Source organism: Zonotrichia leucophrys, chromosome 1A (genome assembly GCF_028769735.1).
Source record: "Zonotrichia leucophrys gambelii isolate GWCS_2022_RI chromosome 1A, RI_Zleu_2.0, whole genome shotgun sequence".
Classification (NCBI taxonomy): domain Eukaryota; kingdom Metazoa; phylum Chordata; class Aves; order Passeriformes; family Passerellidae; genus Zonotrichia; species Zonotrichia leucophrys.
The window spans coordinates 59743250-59765869 of record NC_088170.1 but is presented as its reverse complement, the minus strand read 5'-3'; the positions used below and the strand labels follow the sequence as shown (position 1 = coordinate 59765869).

At 43.1% G+C, this 22620-nt stretch overlaps 2 protein-coding genes across 6 annotated transcripts in view; one reads left to right on the top strand and one right to left on the bottom strand.

Moving 5' to 3' along the window:
• The window catches only part of DNAJC2 (DnaJ heat shock protein family (Hsp40) member C2), a 15337-nt gene extending 1988 nt beyond the window's left edge, over positions 1-13349 (bottom strand). For 2 of the 4 annotated variants that reach the window (XM_064702894.1, XM_064702896.1), the window contains exons 1-14: positions 13248-13349; positions 12533-12723; positions 11911-11986; positions 11054-11152; positions 8684-8825; positions 7451-7531; positions 6677-6742; positions 4825-4916; positions 4603-4724; positions 3638-3787; positions 3245-3333; positions 3089-3158; positions 1360-1544; positions 70-170 (exon numbers count right to left, since the gene is read on the bottom strand). In XM_064702894.1, the coding sequence (XP_064558964.1) occupies positions 70-170; positions 1360-1544; positions 3089-3158; positions 3245-3333; positions 3638-3787; positions 4603-4724; positions 4825-4916; positions 6677-6742; positions 7451-7531; positions 8684-8825; positions 11054-11152; positions 11911-11986; positions 12533-12723; positions 13248-13314 (1531 nt within the window). In that variant the 5' untranslated portion in view covers positions 13315-13349. The remainder of the gene's footprint in view (positions 1-69; positions 171-1359; positions 1545-3088; positions 3159-3244; positions 3334-3637; positions 3788-4602; positions 4725-4824; positions 4917-6676; positions 6743-7450; positions 7532-8683; positions 8826-11053; positions 11153-11910; positions 11987-12532; positions 12724-13247) is intronic. The other 2 variants (XM_064702898.1, XM_064702897.1) reach the window with 2 other exon arrangements.
• PSMC2 (proteasome 26S subunit, ATPase 2) lies at positions 12976-22600 on the top strand. 2 transcript variants are annotated; one of them, XM_064702901.1, is made up of 12 exons: positions 12976-13239; positions 15688-15725; positions 16919-17000; positions 17880-17979; positions 18282-18413; positions 19048-19120; positions 19265-19360; positions 19619-19783; positions 20289-20376; positions 21390-21592; positions 22124-22220; positions 22331-22600. In XM_064702901.1, the coding sequence occupies exons 5-12, from the start codon at positions 18403-18405 to the stop codon at positions 22486-22488; spliced, it is 891 nt and encodes a 296-aa protein (XP_064558971.1). In that variant the 5' UTR covers positions 12976-13239; positions 15688-15725; positions 16919-17000; positions 17880-17979; positions 18282-18402; the 3' UTR covers positions 22489-22600. The 2 variants fall into 2 exon arrangements, with proteins under 2 accessions (XP_064558971.1, XP_064558970.1); XM_064702900.1 differs by lacking the exon at positions 12976-13239 and adding an exon at positions 13560-13731.
• The last annotated feature ends 20 nt before the right edge of the window (positions 22601-22620 follow it).

Here is a 22620-nt window from a genome sequence, read left to right as displayed (position 1 = left end):
GTCACAGAAAACTCAGCTGTACAGAAGCAGGCAGACCATGTTATCACAAAAATAAGGTAATATAGATACCAAGCTTTTGGAGACTCTTTGCTTTATTGATGACATCTTTTGCTGTTCGTTTTATTCCAGTAGTAGAGTGCAAGTTCATGTAATTGGCAATAACTTCCCACCTACAGCAAGAACAGAAATAATAAACCAGCACATTACATAATACCTTATCTTCATATAAGCTATGGTCAAGCTCCTGTACACATTTTTATAAACTCCTGAGTAAGTTCAAACATATTTAAATATGTGCAAAATCCCAGAGTAGCTGTTCTGGAAGGCTTTCAGTCACTAACTGAAGAATTCAATCAGCTTGGGTGAACTCCTCAGTTCCCAATACAGAAAAAGGATGGGGTACAATGTAGGTAAGTGCAAACCTCTAATCAAAATTCTGCTAAATTGCTGTTATCCTGAATTCCCTAAGCACCTCTGGCATTAAATACTGCAGGCTGCACTGAAGGGCTGAGTAGTTACTAACCCTATGTCCACTGCCCCCAGAAGAATAACTAAACATTAGGTAAAAGGGCTTAAACAGGAGAGAGCTGGAACAGCCCTAGTCCCAGGATTATTCCTAGTGGATTCTTAGAATATGGAAGGCAGTATGTAGTGCTGCTCAGACAGGAGCCTTGCAGAAACAGGCACTGGTATCATCTCCATGGAGTATGGCTTTTTTCAGTAAGCATCCAAATTTTGTAATGGATGTTTGAAATCTTTGTAATCCTAAATGGAAGAAGGCATTTCATTCCTGGGAAAAAAGTATTTAAAGTGTGCTCCTGTTCTTGCTTAGCAATAAGCTGAGTGCCAGTGCTGCTTTCTGTAAATCTCAGCCCTTTTTCCTCTGGCTCTCCCCTGAAGAAAGCTGGTGCACTTAACTCTTATTTTGGAATATTTTCTTCCTACCATGTAGAGATCAGCCTGACATTCACTGTGGAGCCTCTGGAAGTAGCTTACAACTTGTATTCCTACCCAGCTGCACCCCAGTCACTGGTGTGGTTTTGTTCTGCACTTTAAGGAGTGGAGCCTACCATGGAGTGAGCCCTGTGCAAACAGGCACCTCAGCACCATCCTGGTAATGGACTGAGGCCCAAATCTGGGGGGAAACAAGATACAGGGCTAGTGGTAACTCCAGTGACACACAGAGCTTGGCACCACAGAAAAAAAAACCTCTGGCTGCTTTTGAGTCAAGGAAAAGGAAGATTTTTAGGAGTCCTTATACTGACAAAGTACTTGAGATGATCTGAAAATATTTTATTATGCTTGTAATTTAATTTAAAATTGTTAATAAGGGCTTTTAGCACCAAACCCGAGAAGTACCTTGAGTTAGTCCCTGCTGGAAAGAGGTTCACAGCTTTAATTAACAACTGCAAATCATCCTCTGGCCAGTTTTTGCTTCCCCCTCCACCGCCAGTGGTTGACTTTTCTGAGCTCTTTGTTGCTTGGCGCATACGAGCTTCTGCCTCTTCTTTCTCTCGCCTTATTTGTTCATTTATTTCTTCTATCTAAAGATTGTAAATAAGCATTATTTACTGAATTATTGTTACATTTTACAGTGACACAACCCCCTCTCTGGACTTCCTTTGAACCTTGGATTTTGCTTTGTTTTTGTTCTGTATATTATATGTAAGGAAACAGAGAAGCTTATCTGTTCCAGTATTATTTCCCTTCATTCCATGTCTATATTTTTAGGATTTAAAGATCAGTAGTTAATAGCAGAAATCCATCTCAGGTTCACTAGGAAATTACATGAATATCCCCAGAATCAAAGCAAAAGTTTTCAACCTTGCATGAATGTCTAGGCTAACACTTGACTTAGAGGGACAGATCCACAAAAGTATTAAGACCAGTGAGGGCAATTAAACCTCCATGTTGAATACACTGACTCAAATCTTCCAGCCTAACTGCTATCTAAGCCTGATTATATCAGTACAGCCATAGCAACAGAGAACTTTTACATTAGAATGAGCTCCAGATTTTAGGTACTAAGTGTGTACTCAGGGTTAGATGGCCATTTAGCAAGCTAAAAACTACTTAAGTTTACCCACTGCACATTTTTGTGATCTGCAATCACATCTCAAGACTGTGGTGTGACACATCTTTAATCATCTGCTTCTGAGTGGGCCCAGTCCAATCTTGGCACTATTAGAAGAGCTGTGCACTTATGGCTGTTGGCAGGATGCCCAATGGCAAGAACAAGAAACCATTTCATAAAACCTTCCTGGCAAAAGGAAAGTTAACTGATAGATAATTTTTAGTGGAATAGTTTTAACAGATAGAAAGAGGACTGTCCTGCATTTAGAACACCTTCCTTGAGAATGGAATATTGAATTCAGTCTCCTGTAGAATAACAGGCATTTCAGTTTTAAATTGTCTGATGAGCAAACCTGACCCTGGGATGGGGGCAGATCATATTCCCCAGCAAGGAAAAACATTCACAGCTGTGTATCCACAGTGGATGAGAGAAAGCACCTTCCTCTTTCTGCACTATGTAGGTTTAGCTTTTAATTCAAATGGCTTTTCCCTGATGGCAAATATAGGCAGATCCTTGCTGAGTTTTGGTAAATTTTGATTCCTTGTGTCTTGCATTTCCCATTCCTTGGTATCCAACCTACCAGCCCTTCTAGTGCCAACAGCCTGCAGCACACTTCAGTCCTTTTGTGGATCTATCCCCAAGTCACAGACAATAGACATGGATTTTTCTTGCCTAAGAAGAAGAAACTGCCTCCTTCCTTAAGGTAACTGCTACACATTGTTGGGCAAAATAAAATTCATCTTCTGTTTCTGTATACCATACAAGAGGTAGTTTTTGTGTTCTTTACAAATAAAAATGTGTATTTTGTTCTTGGCTGGCCCTGTTACTTTGACCAGCCATGAACCGCACAATGTAAAATGAAGCAGAGATCCCTCTGCCTGTGGACTCTGAAAATCAAGTCTTTGTGTTTTACCAAGCACGATTCCAGAGCAGCTCTGCTGCATCTTATTTCAGTTCAGACAGGTTGATTTCACAAGTTATTCTGTTATTTGATTTGACACTCAGCATAATTACCTGTTTTACTACAGCCGCCTTTCCTCCTTCCCTTGTTGTGGATGTAAGTGCTTCATTCAAGCATTGCAGACTAAAAATAAATTATTCAGTTACAATGGAGAGCTAGTAGAAAGATGGGTATCAAAAGGAGCAGAAAGCAGCAGCAGGAGGACTTACCTTGCTAGCTCAAGACGATCACAAAGCTTTTCCACCTCCTCCATCATTTTAACACAATCTGCCTCATTATCAGAAAAGTAATTCCAGTTCTGGAAGCAGAAATACATGTTCTACAAAGTTCTTGAACTTTATTGTCCTATTCCTTCAGACAAAGGCTTAACGCACAGCATTCTTCAGCCACTGCTGTGTTTGGACCTATTTGGTCAGCCTTACTCATAACTCATATGCATGTAAGTATGTGTTTTAGTATTTTGGTTTTTTTTTTTAGTAAACCCACTTTCCATACCCATCTCCAGCCCTAAGAACAAGCAAACACGTGATCCAGGCTGATCTAAGCAAAGACAGTAATTTGTCTGATGTAACCTGTATTTCATTGTAATAATAGTGAAATACCTTGCATGTTGTTCTGAGTTTTTGCCTTTCTTTCTTGATTGCTTTCTTCTGTATCTCTTTTTCCTTTTTTGCCACTAATGCTTGCTGCCTAACTTCTTCCTCCTCCTTTTCTTTTGCTAACCGTGCTGCTTCTAATTCTGCTTGTCTTTGCTGCAATCAAAAGGAAAAAAAATGCAAGTAAAAAAATCATCCAAGTAACATTGTTACAGGGCCATTCAGTCATCCAATATCAAAATGTGTTGTTTCTGGTTTGGGTGGAGGTTTGTTTGTATGTTTGGGGGTTTAAAATGCATATATACTTTAATGTTTGGTTTTCCAAGAATTTTGAGGGAGATGATGACACATACCATGTGGCATTAAGTCAGGTACTCCCTGTGAGGACCCTCAGTTTATAAATCCTGACTTCCTCTACAACAAAGATACAAAACTCTGCATAATTTCTACTCCTGCCTCAGGAGTATAAACTTCATGGTCCAGTATTTCTCCTGCATCATTACTGACATATTTTGCAGTGTTCTAATGTCTTTTAAGTTATTTTTTTGCACCTTACAGTTCCCTTTCATTCCTGTACTTTCAGAGCCATCTTCTCCAAACTGTTCATATTTATCAAGTATGTTCTGTTACCTCAAAGCATTTCATACCAACCAACCATTCACAAACCACATGCCCAAGGCAAGCAGACATACCCATTTTATGCATTTAATGCTTGCCTTGAAACCAGAGGAAGTGTATGCAACAGAAGAACTCAGTTTTCAAAGGTGTTTTGTTTCAGATCTGCATTCCTTGTTTCCATCTCATTGTCAGAAGGCTGCCAGCCTTACACTGCCTGCTGCACAGGCATCAAAGACAACACATTTTTGAACCCCAGGGTAATTCTGTCAGTAGTCTTCTGACAAATCTAGAACCTGAAGCAGCAGGTGTGAATGAAGCAGAGTTTTTCAACCAAAATAAAGTACTTCACTTACTTTTTCTTTTGCCTCCTGTTCTTTTCGTTTTGCTTCTACCTTGGCTTTCTTCTCTGCTTCCTTCTTTGCCTTTTCTTCCTCCTTAAATTTCTTTATTCTGGGATCACAGCTGTATGCATTGTCTGGCAGAAGAAAGGAAGCATCATGTATAGAAGAAAAGCAGGAGACTTCCACAGTTAGTCAATAAATCTCACTTTAAAGAACAGCAGTTTGTGTGCTCACCAACAAGAGTCCTAATTCTGTTCATTTCTTCTTTTTTTCTCAATGCTCTGGCAGCTCTGTTCTGCTTTTCAATCCACCTCCTTTCATCTCGACTAAAAGGGAAAGCACAGTTCAGTGCTAATGCTTTACAGTGCCACTGCTAGAAATTCATCAACAAGCTTCTTGAACAGTTCCCCCCACACAGATGTTCTTCTGGGAGTACTTCAAAAATAGACTTCAAAAAATTAAGTTCCAGGCTCTGAGTTCATGTACAAAATGCTAAGTGTTTACATAGTTATATAAACCTGACAAAGCAAGCTGCTTATCTGTCCTTGTAGGGAATGAGATCATGGACTTTATTTTCAAAATGCAATCCACTTGCTTACCTAACATTAAACTCAAGCTAAACAACAGAAATGCTAGCACAGGGTTTAATTAAAGGACAGCAGTATAAATAATGCCACAGTTAGCTCATTTTGCAGAATTTAGTCATGTCACATAAACTCATCTGCACAGGAACAACACTCTATGAAGTAGCATGATACTCTGGGTAAGGTCATGCCAGATTCACTCCACTGAAATACAGCTCAGGTAATTGATGGGCTGACTAAATAATCTGAAATTTTACCAGTGCTGTCAAGAAAGAGGCAAATTTTAATGGGGATCTATAGCCTCATCCACACAGCCACATAAAGAACAACAGAGGGGGCAGGGAAGTTGGAACTGTGAGGTATTTAAAGCTCCTTCCAACCCAAACCACTCTACCTCAGAACCAAGAAAGCAAACCCCATAACTGAGAAGGAGGCTAATATGAATAGATTGAAGCTTTAAAACATGAGCAACATCACCTTTGGCAAGAAGGGGTAGCAAGAATCATGACCACCTGAAGAGCAGCTGTAATGCAGTTCTCTCTCCTAAGTACAGCACACTAGGTACCATTTGTCTAAACATCTTTGAGAAAGGACACTAATGACAGGAATGAGCAGAAAAAAATAGCTGTGCAAATAATTCAAGATTGTTCCAAGGAGAAGCCTAGAGGTTCATCTGTGTGATGTACCACAAGTACAAGTGACAGGGACCTGATTACAGTGCCCTCACAGAACCTTCACAGGACAGAGAACAGTGGGTCTGCTGAGGCTCAGGAAATCCAGGAGCAGGAAGAGGCACAAGAGAAGAGAAATGCCCAGCTACAGCCTAAATATGGCAGTTTTCAGCACAAAGAAAGCCAACCACTGAATCTAAATACAGAACTGATTTCTAGCCAAACTGAAGAAGAGATTCATATGATGTAAATTATGGTCTCACAAGGATTACTAAGTGAGGTTATGTCCTGTGAAATGTGTGTTAGACTAAAGCTCCAGCTTGAACACTCTCTGTTTGTAACTGTAGGAAGGATAAAAACAAAATGTATTTTCCAATGCAACATAATCTGAGTAATTCAGCAACTATCACTACATCAACTAATACATAATTTCTAGCATCAAGCCATCAGAACTCACTTCTCCAAACTCTAGGAAGTATCATTTTCTCAGTACAAGCCAAAGAGAGAAATGATACCAGCATGCTCATCCACTCTGTCCTGGCTCCACCTATGCTTGGGACTGGCAGGAATTGAAAGCCTGGACTTAAATGAACACACATTTCAAAGCACCTCAGACAGACCTCTGTGAGGCAAGCAGGAACTACTTCAATTACATGAAGAAGCCCACAGTAAGTTCAGTTCAATCCATGACTGACCCCTAAGCTGGGAGAGTGGAATTCAGACTTGGCTCAGCTGCCTTTCTTCCTATGACTTAACAGTCTAAGAGAAAGTTGGAAAATCTTGCTGTATCAACCTCTCAGTCTCCTGTCAAAATTATTTTTACTTACATACCATTCTGCTTTTTCTTTTTCCTCTTCATCTAAATAGGAAAACTCTCTCCAGGAATCAAAATTATACCTAAAGTAAATTGAAGGAAAAAGAAAGTGAATGAAAAAACAGCAAATCTGTTAAACATCAGCACATTTTTTACTGTTATGTGTTTATAGGCAACTGTACTGCTGTTTACAATTTATAACACATAATTTACAATTATTCTGCACCTACAGTGATGCCACTGTGTTAAGTCAGTATGTAGGATATGATTTACACCTCTCTGTACTGTGGGACAGCCTACTTCAGGATGGCATTGGTCTTGCCTACTCTAAATGTCTACAGCTGTCTATGTTTCTGTCACAGGCAGGGGAAATGCAGTGCAGTCAGTAGAGTTCAGACAGAAATAAATCTTTATCTGAGCACCCATATTTAGCAGATAAGGCATGCCAAAAACATGACTGACTTTTTTGGACTAAACACACCTCCCTTTGCTAGGGGAGCTTAAAGTCCTAAGATGTCTCCACTGAAAACACAGGTTAGATGAGATAAACCTGACTTCCAGGCTGTGGGTCAGCTCAGTTCCCAGCCACCATGGTCAGAAATCCCCACTGCAACCATGAATTTACAAGTGGATGGATTAGCCAGGACAAAGCTGGCTCAGTTTGTGGAAGGCACAAAAGCTGTGGGGTAATTTTGTGACATCAGGAGGCTGGGACAGCCCACACACCAAAGGGTCTGCAAGCCCTTTATCCTGCATGTCTTGAATAGAAACAGAGGCACCAGCTGACTTACCAAAAGGAATAGAATGCATCTACCTCCTCAAATGAGGAGTTCATGTCCCCAAGTTTAGGTACATTTTTCTTATTTGACCACCTGAAAATACATGGATATATTCAAGAAACAATATATACAATCTTCATAACATGGCATTTGTTAAGCACAGAATCAAAACCTGAGATTCTCTCCCACCAACAGAGAGGGCACCAGGAAAGATGAAAAGAACAGGAGAGTTCCTCATAAGTATCCTCCAGATTGGGCATTTCTGGGTGAGTTTCCCCAAAAAAGCAACCTTCTCCTGCCTGAGTGCCTCCTGCTTTGTGCCTCAAGAAGACCTGATGGAGCACAAGCTATCTTTGTAGATACTCCATTCCCCATACACGTTCTTCTGGCAGAGGAGCCTACAGAAAGTGGCCACAAAGTGCTCTGTGAATAACTCGGCTCTCTGGCAGGGTACAGGAAGTCTCCCACACATCCTACTGGAGCACAGGGAATAATGCAATAATGCATACTTTGCCCCCACTGCATATTTTACTAGGGAAATCTTCCACAGGCTCTAGAATTGGTTGTTCCATGACACAGCATTAACTCTCACTGCAGAAAAGGGAAAAACCTCATCTGACAACCACAGATCCAGGTCTGAAGTCTATGGAATAAGATTCAGTAAGAGTAGTTTAAACAATAATTGTTCAGAATGTTGTAAAGTGCCTCATGTAATTAAGCCCTTTTATACAGGGAGAAGTTGGCAGATTTCTATTGTGACAACCTTAATACCAAGCTAATTGTCAACCATGAATCAAATGAAGAAAAGAAGTCACACAATGTAAGAGAGAACCACCAAATATTGACAGCTACAATTTTCTTCTCTTTTAACCAGCTAAATCATGACTGTAACTACTGTCTTCTGTTGATGCCTCACTCTCAGAAGAAAATAATTTTAAAAAGGAAGTTTTAGTCAGCAGCACATATTTGGTATTGTAAGTAATTTTAAGATGAAACAATGAGTTGTGCAAAAAGGGCAGTAGGTAATGGGAAGCTGAGAAGTTTTTTAAAAATGGCATGGGTCAAACTCAATGCCATCAGCTGACAGTTCAGATTATTTTAAAATGAAATAAAAAATAATTGCAACTACTTTAGTTGTATTACATTTCTAGCAAATTAATACATCTCTTGTTACAAACACAATGTCAAAAGAGTTTGCAAATGCTGATTCTCCAGCAACAGCAGAGGCAGTCAGACACAGCTTACCTGGCATTTCTTTCAAAAACTGGTGAGAAAACTTCGAAGAAGTTTTCTTTTGCTTCACTTTTGGAAGGTACAGAGTTATCAAAAGTTGGGTCTATGCTGTTAAATGCTCGTCGTTTCACAGGATCAGATAATATTTCATAAGCTGAAAGTTACCAGACATAAGGTTGTAAATGTTTAAAAAGATGTTCTCAGATCTGTGTTTGATCTATCTGTAGTGTTCTTGTAGAGCTTGATATTTCATTATTTTAGTGACACCAAAAAGCATTACTGTCTGTTCCTGCTAAACTAAGTAGGAGGAAAACATTTATGAAAAAGGACACATTTAACCATTAAGATGTAACAAACCAGACAATGTTTAACTTTATAGCAGTAAATTTTGTTCAGACACTGGGAGTTTGGGCATGACATCTTCAGACTTTTATCCTACACGGGATCCCTGCAGATAAATTGACAAAATGGTTCACTAGGGCACAGAGCAAAGGCAGTCCCTGAGTTCATGTGTTGTCAGAATGGGCAAGAACAGGAAACCTTTCCTTAGAATTTTTGCAGGTGATGATGAAGTTGTACCAAGTCTTGGATAGAATACAGAACTCCACACAAACTCTCCAAAACATGCAAACAGTCCCAGATTTCCTGTTCTTAGATCCCTGCAGCTGGGGAGCATCACATTACTAATTTTATATTCTGTAAATCACAAAAACTACAGCTTCAGCACTCTTATCTCAGTGAAGTGTGGAGTTTTACAATGACCACTATTTTTCAGTAAGAATGAAAAGTCAAAGAAATCGAAGTTGTATTGCAATCATTCATGGACTTGTGTGCCTGCACCCCTGCCAGAGGACACTGGCCCATGAAGGTTGGATGTGGGAGGTGATAACCTGGAGGAGACCTTGGTGCTCTGCAGGGCTGTAAGCTGATCTCACTGCAAGGAATGGCAGTGGCCACCAGTAGCTGCTGCCTGCCAGTCTGCCCCTTCCCTCTGGGAAAGCACTTCCCTCCACCAACACTCCAAATGACCCCAATTATCCTGCCTCAGTAACCCTCACACCATTTTCCTGGTGCAAGAAATTCTGTGCACATCCATTGGTTCCTCTTCCATTTAGGAGATGTCCCTTCCACTCACAGATCCCCACTTCTACTCCCACACACTCAGCTCCCCCAGCCCTGTATCTCCCACACATTCCTTTGTCAGACTGGTTTCTGAGTCCAACCTATGTTCTCCCACCTTTCCAAGTTTCTCCTCCCTGTTTCAAAACTGGTTTGCTCTTAGTCCAGGTCCCCCTTTCCTACTATTGCATTTTAGTATTTCCTTCCTTCAAAATGCTGCCTGGAAGCATTATTCCTTTTCTTTGCTACTTTGTGCTTTGCTTTCTGTTTAGCCCCAAACTTGGATTGCAAGCAGTTAAGAGGGAAGGTTCTATGATATTTTGCTCCTTGCATGTAGAACACATTTCCTGAACCCATGTGCAGGTATCTCATCGTAGATATCTGACAGTTTCTGACAGGACTGCAACAGAAAAACTATTTCCTTTGGCAACCTTTCTCCTTCTGATAACTCCAAAGGAGGCTGAAAATATTAGTTTGTCTAAAATATCTCTAACTAGTATTAGAGATATTTTAGACAAACATTCAGAGAAGAAAGTTTAGAAACACAAATTCCAAGATTTCCTCCTGCTTCAACCTTACTGAATGAAATTTGTTTAAAATAAACAAAAAAGCCAAGCTCTCAAGCATTCCTGGAGATGCAAGTCATACACCTAGAGCAGCCCCTGTGGGTTTGGAATTGGCCAGCAGTGGTGTTCTGGGTCACAGAACCATTAAAGTTGGGCAAGACCTCTAAAACCAGAGTGCAGCCATTAATCCTGCACTGCTGAGTCCCCCACTCAGGCAAGAAGGAAATGTAATTAAATTGAGTTCACTTGCTCATCTGTGGGCACAAATGAGCAGCTGAAGAAACCGATGACCTGGATCAAATCAACACATGTCCTATTGTCAGAGCAAGCACATCAGAATTCAGATTTTCCAACTGCTGCTGGTGCCTGTGGGGCGTTGCTCCATGGCTCACTAGCTCATCCCAGGTATGGGGCCACCTCCAGAGGTTCATCTGTGTGTGCACTGCTGCAAGTGTCACATTTTGTCACCAGCTGCCACAGCAGCCAAACATCTGTCAGCTGCATTCCCTTCCTGCTCCTGCCCACTGGGAAGTTAGACCTCATGTGATCTATTGATGCAGTTTTCTACAATGGAAAAAGAACTTCTCCAGCTGTTTACTCACTGACAATTCCTTAAAATCCTAATGAAGCCAACAAATACGTTTCTGATGATCAAGTAGATTGAGAGAGTATCCAACAAAGGAGATCAATTGCTTACCTTTAGTTATGCAAGTAAAATAATCATTATCACCCTCTCCTATCTGCTCCCCTGCAGCTTTTCGTTTGTCTGGATGATGTTTCAGAACCATGGATTTATCTAACAAATAAATGCATTACAGTTAGAAATGCTTCAGCAGAAACAGTTTCAAACTACAAAGCCACACAGTAACTCCAATTGGCATTTCTCTCATTCAAAACTTAAATAAAAATACAAACCAAACAGTCAGATCTGGCAGAAAACAGAAGTTAATGAATTTTCTTTGATTTAATACTATAGTTAGAATTAACATTATTTCATCTTTGCTGGGACATAAAATAATCACAACTCAGAAACTCTATTTTCTATTCCACCTCAATATCTGAAAAAGTCTGAGACTTACTCTACTATTATGCCTAGCAATGTGCTTTAGTATCTGTAAGTGTACAGTTAGCTTCAAAATTGAAAGAAACAAAAATAATTAATGTAATTTTAGTTGTTATTTCTAATGAAAAACAAAATAGTTCAGATAAAACAAAAATTCTATTCTATCCCTTTACAGAAGTTTTGAACACGATCCAAAGTGAAATTTAGCAGGAAAGCTACAGCCTGTGAATGCTGCTGCACTTCCCAGAAACAGAGATGTGAAATTTTTTAATTCCCTACATTTAGGCTTTGTGAATTTTTTTACTCCCCTACATTTAGGCTTCTGGATTTCAGAACTATGATATAAATTTAAGATGCTGGTAAACAACACAAATCAAACTTTTAGGCCTGGGAAACAGTAAAAACCTTGTTCACAACATGCAGGTATTTTCACTGGAAACCAGCTGAGCACATCTGAAAAAAGGTTTTGCTTATGAGGGACAGGTACTCACGAGCTGCTTTGATTTGTTTCTGAGTAGCCCTGTATCGTATATTTCCCAGTCCAAGAACTGCATAATGGTCTTGATTCTGAGAGAAAAGAACCACAAACCCTAATAAACACTCATAAATACAACCTAAAACACCACCACACATGCAGAAAACAAGTTCTTTTCCCCATCTCTTAAAGGCAAGAGGGAGAATTCTTCCCTCTCCCAATAAATATTGGGAAAACACTATAGGAAGAACTGTCATAAATCATTGAATAATTACTGAATAACTGAATATCAATACATTAAGCCTGTCACAGAAATTCAAGTAGCTTAATCTAAATTGGATTAAAGCACTAGAAAATTCAGTTATTGGAAAACTGAATTGCTGTTGTTAATATTAAGAGTATGTAACTCCAGAATAAAGGAGATGAGACACTTAATACTTTCAGGCAGCAAAATAAAAAGCTGCAGCTCAAAGCCAAGATCTTATCCTGAGGTGTTTGCCTTCACACACCAGATATTAAGATAAGGGACATGAACTGATTCACATGGGTGTAGGAGGAAGGAGATCTTTAGCACCTGGGCACGGCATATAACCTCGATGGGCCAAACGAGGTGACAGTAACACAAATTAACTAAATACCTTCCAGTCCTTTGGGTCGAGGGTTTTTAACATAGGATACTCCTCAAGCTGCAGTTCTTCATCCCCCGATTCCTCAGAAAGTTCCTTCTCATCTTCTAGCTCCTGGAAAGAGGCAGAAACATTTATGTTTCTCCTCTTAATAAATGCTTCAAACCATCTTCCCACAGGTTCCACTTGACAGAGTACTGATGCTATAAGCAAAAACATAAAAGCAACTTCACCTTCTGTGGTTTACTTTTGGTTTTTTTTAAACTAAACCCCATCAAAACCCCCACAAGCACAGCATCACAGATCTCTAAGTGTTTTCTTTGGCTCCGCACACACCGGAGTGCAGGAACCAGCACTCGTGCCCACCAGACGGGAGCTCCCAACGCTCCGCGCTCTCACACCTGCAAAGGTGATTTCGAGTTAAAGGGACACACGTGTCAATGGATGTTCAATTCGGTCCTATTGGCGGCGGAGGAGGCACCCGGGCAGCGATATTGGATTGGGATGGATCTTCCCCGCGTTCCCGCTCCCAGACCCCTCCCTCGGGAGCACCCAGACTTGTTGCTGGCACAGGGGCACCAACGATCCCGGCGGGGGCACCGCACGCACACGGAGACAATCAAACTCAAACCAACACCAAACTTCTCCAGCCCGGCCGATTTCCCGGCCCGGCGCCCGGCCGGGCGCTCCAGGGCGGCGTTTCCCGTCCCGAGCCCGCGGTACGTACCGGCGGAGAGCGGCCTGCTGACGGCCGAGCGCTGTCCGTCCGCCGCGGGGCCGCGCAGCAGCGCCATGGCCGCGGCCTGCGCCTGCCGCGGCACCGGCGCGTGGGGCGCCCGCAGCGCTTCCGGGGCGGCGGCGGCGTGCGGCGCCATAAGTAGCCCGGCCGGCCCTGCCCGGGTCCCGCGGGCCCCGCCGCGTCCCCGCCGCCCCCGCAGCGCCCCCGCGGCCGGAGCGGCTCCCGCGGGGCGGTACCGGCGGCCCTGCCCCGGGCCGAGCGGTGAACCGGCGGCGCCGCGCGGAACTCCCGGCGGCGGCCGCGGCGCCGGGGGGAAGGAGTTGCCCGCGCGCGGGCCGCGGTGCACCCTGGTTTGTGTTCCGGGCGGAAGCGGCGCGGTGCTGCGTAAGGCGGGCGGGCGCGATGCCGGATTACCTGGGAGCCGACCAGAGGAAAACGAAGGAGGAGGAGAAGGAGGACAAACCCATCCGCGGTGAGGGCCCACGGACGGCGAGGACGCTCTCCGAGCAGCGCCCAGGGCGGGAGTAGGGCGGCGCCGCCGGCGGCCATGTCGGTGCCAGGAGCGGCGGGGCTGGAGGAGCGGCGGGGGGAAAGGGACTAAAAAGGATTAAAAAATGTCTCCAATGTGCGCTTTGGCGCTCCGGGAGTGCTACCCATCCCGACCCGCAGCCCGGGCCCGGGCGGTGCCGCGGCTGGTGGGAGGGAAGCGAGGCCGGCCGGGCCTCACGGAGAGCCGGCTGTGAGGGCTGAGCTGGGCCGGGGATCACGGGGACCGGGCTGTGAGGGCTGAGCGGGGCCGGGGATCACGGGGACCGGGCTGTGAGGGCTGAGCGGGGCCGTGCTGAGGGGGAGCGGGGCCCGCCCGGCTCTCGGGGTGCGGAGCGAGCACCGCCTGGAGCTGCCCGGGGGAGGAATGGATCATCCGCCTTTTAAGTCTTGTTCTTTTACCAAAGCTTCCTAAAATGTCGAATTTCCTCATCGTGAGAGAAGAATGGTTTTTGTTGTTTAATAGTTATTTCTAGACTTTAAATGTCCAGCAAAACGTGATACGGTAATGTTACGCCTCCCTGGAGGAGGCTGTGGTGAGGTGAGGGCCGGTCTCTTGTGCCGTGCCCGCAGGGAGAGAAATTGAGAAAATGGCTTAAAGGTGAGAAGGGGAAACTCATATTAGATATTAGAAAAAAAAAATTCGCAGTTCAGGTGGTCATATATCGTAACAGGTTGCCCAGGGAGGTGGAGTCACCATCCCTGCAGGAGTTCCGGAACGTCTGGATCGCTCGCTGGGTGATGTGGTGTCGGGGTTACAGGGGCAGGGCTGGGTTGATGGTTGGCCTTGATGATCATGAAAGTCTCTCCCAGCCTTGATGATTCCGTGAAAGTTTCTTTCTCTTGCCGGGGGAGCGCCCCAGAGCTGCCCTGTGCTGCCGCTGGCGTTGGGAATCCCGGGAAGCAGGAGAGGGAAGGGGGCCGAGCTTTCCGAGGATTCTGGCACGGTGTGAAAGCTGCCGGTTGCCTCTCATGTTTTAACTTATTGTGGCTTTTTATTTCGTGTTAGTAAATATTTAATAAAGCATCTGGAAGCACAAGCAGTGCAAAATGTAATTAGTGATGGACTTTGAACCATTCCCTTTCAAGAAAGATTTCTAAATTATAGCAACAGAGTGTTCAGCAGCTATAAAAAACAATCAATGGGGTGCTACAAATAGTCAAGAAAGAAGTACAGATCAACATAGAAGGTCTTCAGAGTGCTGCATAACACGTGCTGCTCCCAGATCACCACAGAATAATGAGGTTGGAAGAGACTTCCAAGATCATGGAGTCCAACCTGTGCCCTAACACCTCAACTAGACCATAGCACCAAGTGCCACATCCACCAATTCTGTGTGGTTTGGGCTCCATCTGTCTCAAAAAGAGTGGAATTAGACAGGAGAGGAAACAGGGATGGGCAGGGTGTTAGATGGCCAGTGATGTGAGTGGTGTGGCAGAGTGGCACTAGCAGAGCAGTATTTTTCTTAGTTAAGGGAGAGGGGTCACTGGAGCCAGATCTGTGCAGAGACATCTCTAGTGTTTTTCATTGATGCTTTCTTGAACATCTAGAAACAAAAAGTTGAAAAGATGAAGTTGTGATCTCTTCAGTCCCTCTTCTGAACAGTCACAGGCTGGGAGACTCCTCTGAGAGAAGCACAGTTGAAGTGGCCTGCTTGCTGTGACTCTGAGTGCTGCAGGTGTTTGGACTGATAGAGTAGCTGCAGACCCTCTTTCATTTTTCTTGTATATCTGATGCTTTTTTGTTCCACTTTGTTTCAGTGAAAAGTGGAAACTCAAAAGAATCTCTCCAAAACACATGTTTTGATCCTTTAGAGGCAGAATTAACACTGCTGGCTTTGTTTTCAGAACTGGAAGCTAAATCTCTCTTGTCTTGTTTCAGCTCTTGATGAAGGAGATATTGCCTTGCTGAAAACATATGTAAGTAGCACAGAGCTGTGGGAGTGTGAAAGGCACAGAGCAGTTCCTGGGGGAAATGAGTGCAGGAGGGGAGGGGTGGAGAGTGACTCTGCTTCTCCTGGTGCTTTGCTCTCCTGCCAAAATCTTCCCTCCCTTTTCACCTTCCAATGAGACACAGCCTGCAACTGAAAATAATCCTGGGTTTGTTAACTTGGAAGTAATTAAGGGTTTGTTTCTCTTGTTTTGTTTTGTATCTCATTGCTGATTGCCATAGGGCTCTAACAGCCAGGGCTTTACTAGAGCTTTTTCACTTTTTTTCCACAGTTTTCTTGGTTTATACAAAAAATAATTTTAAGACCCACCCCCTCCCCTCCTGCCACCAAATTGACTTGCTTTTAGCCATCTTGTTAAAATAACATAATGTTGGGAGGCACTTTTCACAGACAATAAGGCTTAAAATGCAAATCCACCCTTTCCACTGGCAAGTACAGTTGGTCTGCAAAAGAACTCTTGAAAGATACAACTTGCAGCTTAGGTATGTTTGGCAGAAATCTGAATTTTGTTGACACCAGGACTCCTTTACAAAGCTCTGAAATGCAGCAGGTACCCACTGCAGCTTCTTTTTTTGTTGCCAGTGGTCTACAAAGGAGATTTTGTACAGCAAATCCAGGTCTGAATCTGCCTGTGTTAGGCAGATCCGAATCAAAAAAAAGCATTTTATCACAAGCAAGAATTCTGATTTGCCCCTTGATCTCTCTGCTGTCCTCTGTGGAAGATGGAAAGAATTCTGATTTGCCCCTTGATCCCTCTGCTGTCCTCTGTGGAAGATGGAAAGGTTGGGTAAGGCAGTTATAGCACTTGTACAGATGGTTTCAGAAAGTGTATTCTGAACTCTCTGTATATATCATTTCACTAAGCATTTTTTAAACTATAGAAGAAATAGTTTGAAAAAGTAAGGCTGAACAGGTTTAAAAGAAAAACAAATTATTCAAGTTTACAAACATGGAAAATTTCCACCTTCCCAGTTGGTCAGTTGTGTGTAGCTGCAGTTCACTTTTGCAAACAGAAATATTGTTACTGGAGGTTAATTCTGTCATTTTTGGCTGTCATCAATGGTTGGCTGTTACACCAAGACAGTCTGTTGAACTTCTTGTCACTTTTTCCTAAACATGAGATAATTTGGCTTAGGAAATCTCCCTGCTATTCCTTTCCAGGGCCAGAGCACGTACTCAAGGCAGATCAAGCAAGTAGAAGATGATATTCAACAACTGCTTAAGAAAATCAATGAGCTCACTGGTATGTTTGTGTTGTAGAAAGCTTTCAATAGAGGAGCCACAGGTACCAAAACAAGTGTTGTAAGAAGTTGATTTCCAACAACTTCTGCATTGATTTTTAGTTGTTATTTTTCCTCCAAAGAACACAGTTCTGTATTTGGTACTGTGAGATTTTTGCTTGTTAGGTGATGTTTTTTTCAACTGGACAGGGATAATCTGTATATCTGATTTTGTCATTTTGTACTTTAACACATTTTTAATCAAAACTCTGGTTTTTATATATAGTGGTGGCATGAAACAAACACCCCTTTCTGACACCAGATAATGAAGTAGTGATAACAGTAACAATTAATTTGTTTCCTAATTTTTCTTTCACTGATGTATGTTTTTTGCTCTGCTGCTAATCCTGCAGTGGCTCTGAGTTGTGCCAGGAAGACAGAAATTTCTCTTGTAAAATAATCTTGATTCTTTTAAATCCATAATGGAGATGGTACTTGTTACATGCATGTTTTGGAAGATTTGTGGGGTTTTTCATCTGTGTGAATCCCTTAGTTTCTGACCCTTTGCACTGGAGCTCAGTGAAAACACTCAAGAGTTTCACTCCTTTAGTGAAATGTAGATATCCAGTATCAATGCTCTGTCCTGCTGTAATCATCTCCACATTGCAAAATTGGCTGGGAGGGTGGCCAGGCTGGGATTTGTGTGTTCAGCTGGCATGGTCACGTAGGCTCTTTCCTTAGGAAACTTGTTCTTTAGGAAATCCATCAAAGATATGTGTGTGTGTTGTTTTGGAGCTCTCTCAAAAAGCTTCCTGCAGGGTTATCTCTGAGTTTTGCTGTGGGAAGGATGGCTGACATCCCAGTTAGCTGTGTCCTCCTCAGCTTGTTTGTGCTGCACACAGGAATCAAGGAATCCGACACTGGCCTGGCTCCTCCTGCCCTTTGGGATCTGGCTGCAGATAAACAAACTCTGCAAAGTGAGCAACCATTGCAAGTTGCAAGGTGGGAGCACTTACCCTTCCAGTAGAGCTCCATAGTGTTAAAAATCTGATTTATAGCTTATGTGTGGACTTCTTTTAAAAATGAAGTCCATGTTGTGCATATTGAAAGTGCTTTTTACCACTGTGGTTATGTGTGATTTATTTCATACTTGTACTTACTTCTGCAGTTGTTGAATGAGGCTGTAACGGTGTAATCACAAGTACAGCAGGGATTCTGGTGTATTTGGAAAATGTGACTCTCTTGATGCTCATGCTTAGCAAACAGTTTGTGTGCCTGGAGGTTCAGTTGTGTTTGTGTGTTAGGTGCACAAAGATCATCAATGCAGACTCCGAGGATCCCAAATACATTATCAATGTCAAGCAATTTGCCAAGTTCGTGGTGGATCTCAGTGACCAGGTGGCACCTACTGACATAGAAGAAGGCATGAGAGTTGGGTATGCAAAGTTTTTCTGTTCTTGTGAGTCTTCCTGCAGACTGAAGCTTTCTCTGAGTTCTCATGTTGTAGTTTGACAGGTCAGCAAGCCTTCATTTCCAATTTTTGCAGTGGTTGAAATTGCACCACTACTGTCTTTCTCTTGGATGACAATAACTCACCTGCATGCTCTGCTGGAATCTTGTTTTGATGTTATTTTGAAAAAAATTTACAAAACCCATGTGCCATTGGACAGAAACCTTTCAGTTCAGGCCCCAGCAGTGCCAGCTTTCAGGGAGCCTGTGTAGGCTCCTTCTTTGGCACTCTGAGGTTACACTTAAAACAGCCAGGAAATGTTCACTGATGATGTAAAACCTGTTACTTTAAGAGTCAATATTTTGCCAGTTTGCTCTGTGGGATGCTTTGAAATTTAATTTTCAAAATACTTTGGAATTAATTGTTTTGGAAACCTTAAAATTTTCTACAGAAAGAATTCCAGTATCTGGCCTACCTGACTGTTAACTTTCAGGGCTGGGCTGTCTTGATGCCAGAGAAAAGAACAGCTAAAGAATTCAGCCTCTCGTTTACAGAGTTGTTTCTACAAAACACTTTACTTAACCAGTGTTACAATAATAGTCTTTGTGCTTCCTCACCAGGGTGGACAGAAACAAGTACCAAATCCACATCCCCTTGCCTCCAAAGATTGATCCCACAGTCACCATGATGCAAGTGAGAGTTGCCTTTACTTACTTTGACGTGGCTTTATCTTGTAATTGTGATTCCTTTTGCTGGGTTTTGTGGTGGGCTGTTGAAAGCCTGTGGAGATTTGTTGCACCAGGCTGGTAACTGCTCATTCACCTCTTTGTTGTGCAGGTAGAAGAAAAACCTGATGTCACTTACAGTGATGTTGGTGGCTGTAAAGAGCAGATTGAAAAGCTGAGAGAGGTGGTGGAAACCCCTCTGCTTCACGTAAGTAACCTCCAGATTGAAGCCTCTGTTATTTTGGAAGTATTCTGGCCATCTGTGAGCATCTGAAAAAGCAAGAAAAGACAATGTTACTGAGTGTAAACAGTTTAGTGAAAGGAAGTCAGGTTTTACCAAGTGCAATCCAGCCCAGCCTCATTTACATTGCTCTTCATTAATGATTTCCTTGATTTGCATATATGCTTTGATGCACATAGTCTTTAATTTGTACCTAACCTTGCCTTCTGGCTCCCTTTGTTACAGCCTGAGAGATTTGTGAACCTGGGAATTGAGCCTCCCAAAGGAGTGCTTTTGTTTGGGCCACCTGGCACAGGCAAAACGCTCTGTGCCCGTGCTGTGGCTAACAGGACTGATGCCTGCTTCATCAGAGTCATTGGATCTGAGCTGGTGCAGAAATACGTGGGGGAGGTAAGAGCAAATCCCTAAAGGAGTGTGGAGAGGTTTGCAGATCTCCCTTGTGGGTACCAGACACCACACTGGGGGTGAGGGATGGAGGTACTTGGAAGCTGCAGGGGGCAGGAGCTGTCAGACAAATCACTGCAGGTCACGCAGTGGTGACATGACCTCAGCTTTGCTGTCACTTAGGAGAGGGATTTTGCAGTACAGAGTTCAGTCTGCAAAGTTCAGGAAGATTCTGGAATTAGAATTCTGCTCCCAGCTCTGCCACTTGTTTTTCAGTTGGCCCTGAGGTAAATTACTTAATCTGTGCTTCTCAGTTTAAGAGCAGTAATTTTTTATCTCCTTTAAAAATTGCTTTAAGCTTTATACTTCTCCCAGTATATATGTGAACAAATAAAAAGAGTTTTCACATTGGAAACTTAGAAGTATTTGGAAGCATGAAAAGTTTGGTTTTGATAGTTTTCCTTTAATGTGCCTAAAATCTCTAACAAGATCTTGATTTTTTTGCTTTCAGGGAGCCCGAATGGTTCGTGAACTCTTTGAAATGGCCAGAACTAAGAAAGCTTGCCTTATATTCTTTGATGAGATTGATGCCATTGGAGGTATGTTTGTAGTAGCTACAGTTCTAATCTCCTGTGAGAGCTTCCAGGTTTTCTTTAGTTCTCTATCTGGATTGCTGCATTTCAAGAAAAGTGCTTGTAAATACTGAGTTAGCAAAACTACTCCCAGCATACCTTGTGTCCAGGAAGCTGTCAGGAAGTGGTTTATATAGCCCAGATGGAAAGCCATTTTTGCACATTTGGAATACCCAGATTATTCAAACTTTAGTGAAGAACCTCTGTAGAAAGTGAAGGGAGACGACCCATCCTTTGTCAGCATCGAACTCCAATTTATTGATCCAGCATGCACATTTTATAACTGTGTTAATTAAGTTCATACATATTGCAAAACCCGAGCTCATCATTGGTTACAGATTAAACACCAACCCCTCCTTTTGTTTTCAATACCTGTGGTTTGTTATTTTTGCTTTCCCATACCAGCCAAGGACAGAATATGTACTTGTTATTGAAGACAGGCTTGAGAACTCTTGCTGTTTACAGAGACGTACCTGAGAAACAGGCTTGAGAATTAGCTGCTTACAGCTTCCTTTTACTTTTCCATCAGCTGTATATTTTCATGGCCTTTTTTCCTTCAAGCCATGTCTGAGCAAAATTCTCCAACAAACCTCTGTATTTTGTTTGCAGAAAAGTATTGTTAACTTAAACCCCCTTCACCTTCTGGAGTACACTCAACATCTTTGTTACTTCTGAATATTATTATTTTTCTCAAAAGAAAAGTCCTTTGAAAGTAGAACAGTTCTTACATAGATAGAGTATAAGGATGATTTTGGTTGAGGGAAGGGCAAAACAAACAAAACCACATGGGTAAATTCCAGCATCCTGGCCGGTTGTTAGGTAGGGAGACAGAGGCCCTTTTGTACTCAGGACCTTTCTAACTCTGCACAATTACTTGTGTGCACTTCAAAGTCATTTCCCCAGGTGTCCCACAGCGTTGCAGCCCCTGTGACACTCTGTGTCCAGGCCTGGAGCTGCCTCTCCCCGTGTGTCTCCTGCAGGTGCTCGTTTCGATGACGGCGCGGGCGGTGACAACGAGGTGCAGCGCACCATGCTGGAGCTCATCAACCAGCTGGATGGCTTTGACCCCCGGGGCAACATCAAAGTGCTCATGGCCACAAACAGGCCTGACACTCTGGACCCAGCTCTGATGAGGCCTGGCAGGCTGGACAGGAAGATCGAGTTCAGCCTGCCTGATCTCGAGGTGAGAACTCTTTATTTCACTGCCAAGTGTGTTCTGATGGCAGAGTGTTTCTTCAGTTAGGGCATCATTGTCTGGAAGTTTATGAGAATCAGCAAATGCAGCACTCTTAAATTATGTGAAACTACACGGAAATGTGGGGGATTAAAGATGTGCCAAAGGTTTTTCCACAATGCACAGATTCCATCCTGGCCAAGAAGCCATGGTAGGCAGCTGTAATCACTATATTCTGCCTCAACAGAGAAAAAATCCTTTACCAGGTCCAAAATTTATTTCAGAAGCTGGAATGTGGTTGGCTCTTCTGAGAGAGATTTCTTGAGGTACTTCTATAATGAAAGCCCTTTTTAGAGTTATTTTCTTACTTTAGTGTCATGAATACTTAGACATTCCAGTCCAGACATGAGAAACCATAGTTGGGCAGCAAATACAAGATGTATTTTCCATTTGCCTCTGCTCTGGAGTCAGACAGCTGCAGGTTGGAGTCATCACTTCTTTCATGCCATGAACACCTCTGTCCTCCTCCCTTTCCCTCAGGGCCGAACTCACATCTTCAAGATCCACGCTCGTTCCATGAGTGTGGAGAGGGACATCAGGTTTGAGCTGCTGGCTCGGCTGTGTCCGAACAGCACAGGTAAGCTGCATGTGTTTATTCCTTTACTTGGACAGTTGTGGGTGTGCCCTGTGTCTCCTGGCAGTCAGTGCTGAGCTGTTTATCCCTGTCTGTCTGTCTGTCTGTGCCAGGCGCTGAGATCCGCAGCGTGTGCACGGAGGCGGGAATGTTCGCTATCCGAGCGCGCCGCAAGATCGCCACCGAGAAGGATTTCCTGGAGGCGGTGAACAAAGTCATCAAATCCTACGCCAAGTTCAGCGCTACCCCCCGCTACATGACCTACAACTGACACCTGGGAATGTTCTTACTGTTTCCCCACAACTTTCTGTGGAACAAAAATCCAAGTGTAGTGATTGTGTTTTGTTCTTGGAAGTTAGAAATAAATGGTGTTCCAAACAGTAGGGGCGTGTTCATTGTGAGT

Bases quoted from the DNA above. Each gene is read 5' to 3' on its own strand.
- PSMC2 (XM_064702900.1), top strand. From the start codon at position 13,662: ATGCCGGATTACCTGGGAGCCGACCAGAGGAAAACGAAGGAGGAGGAG. The intron at 13,732-15,687 runs GTGAGGGCCCAC...GTCTTGTTTCAG, and splicing joins GGAGGACAAACCCATCCGCG to CTCTTGATGAAGGAGATATT. The intron at 19,784-20,288 runs GTAAGAGCAAAT...TTTTGCTTTCAG, and splicing joins TGCAGAAATACGTGGGGGAG to GGAGCCCGAATGGTTCGTGA.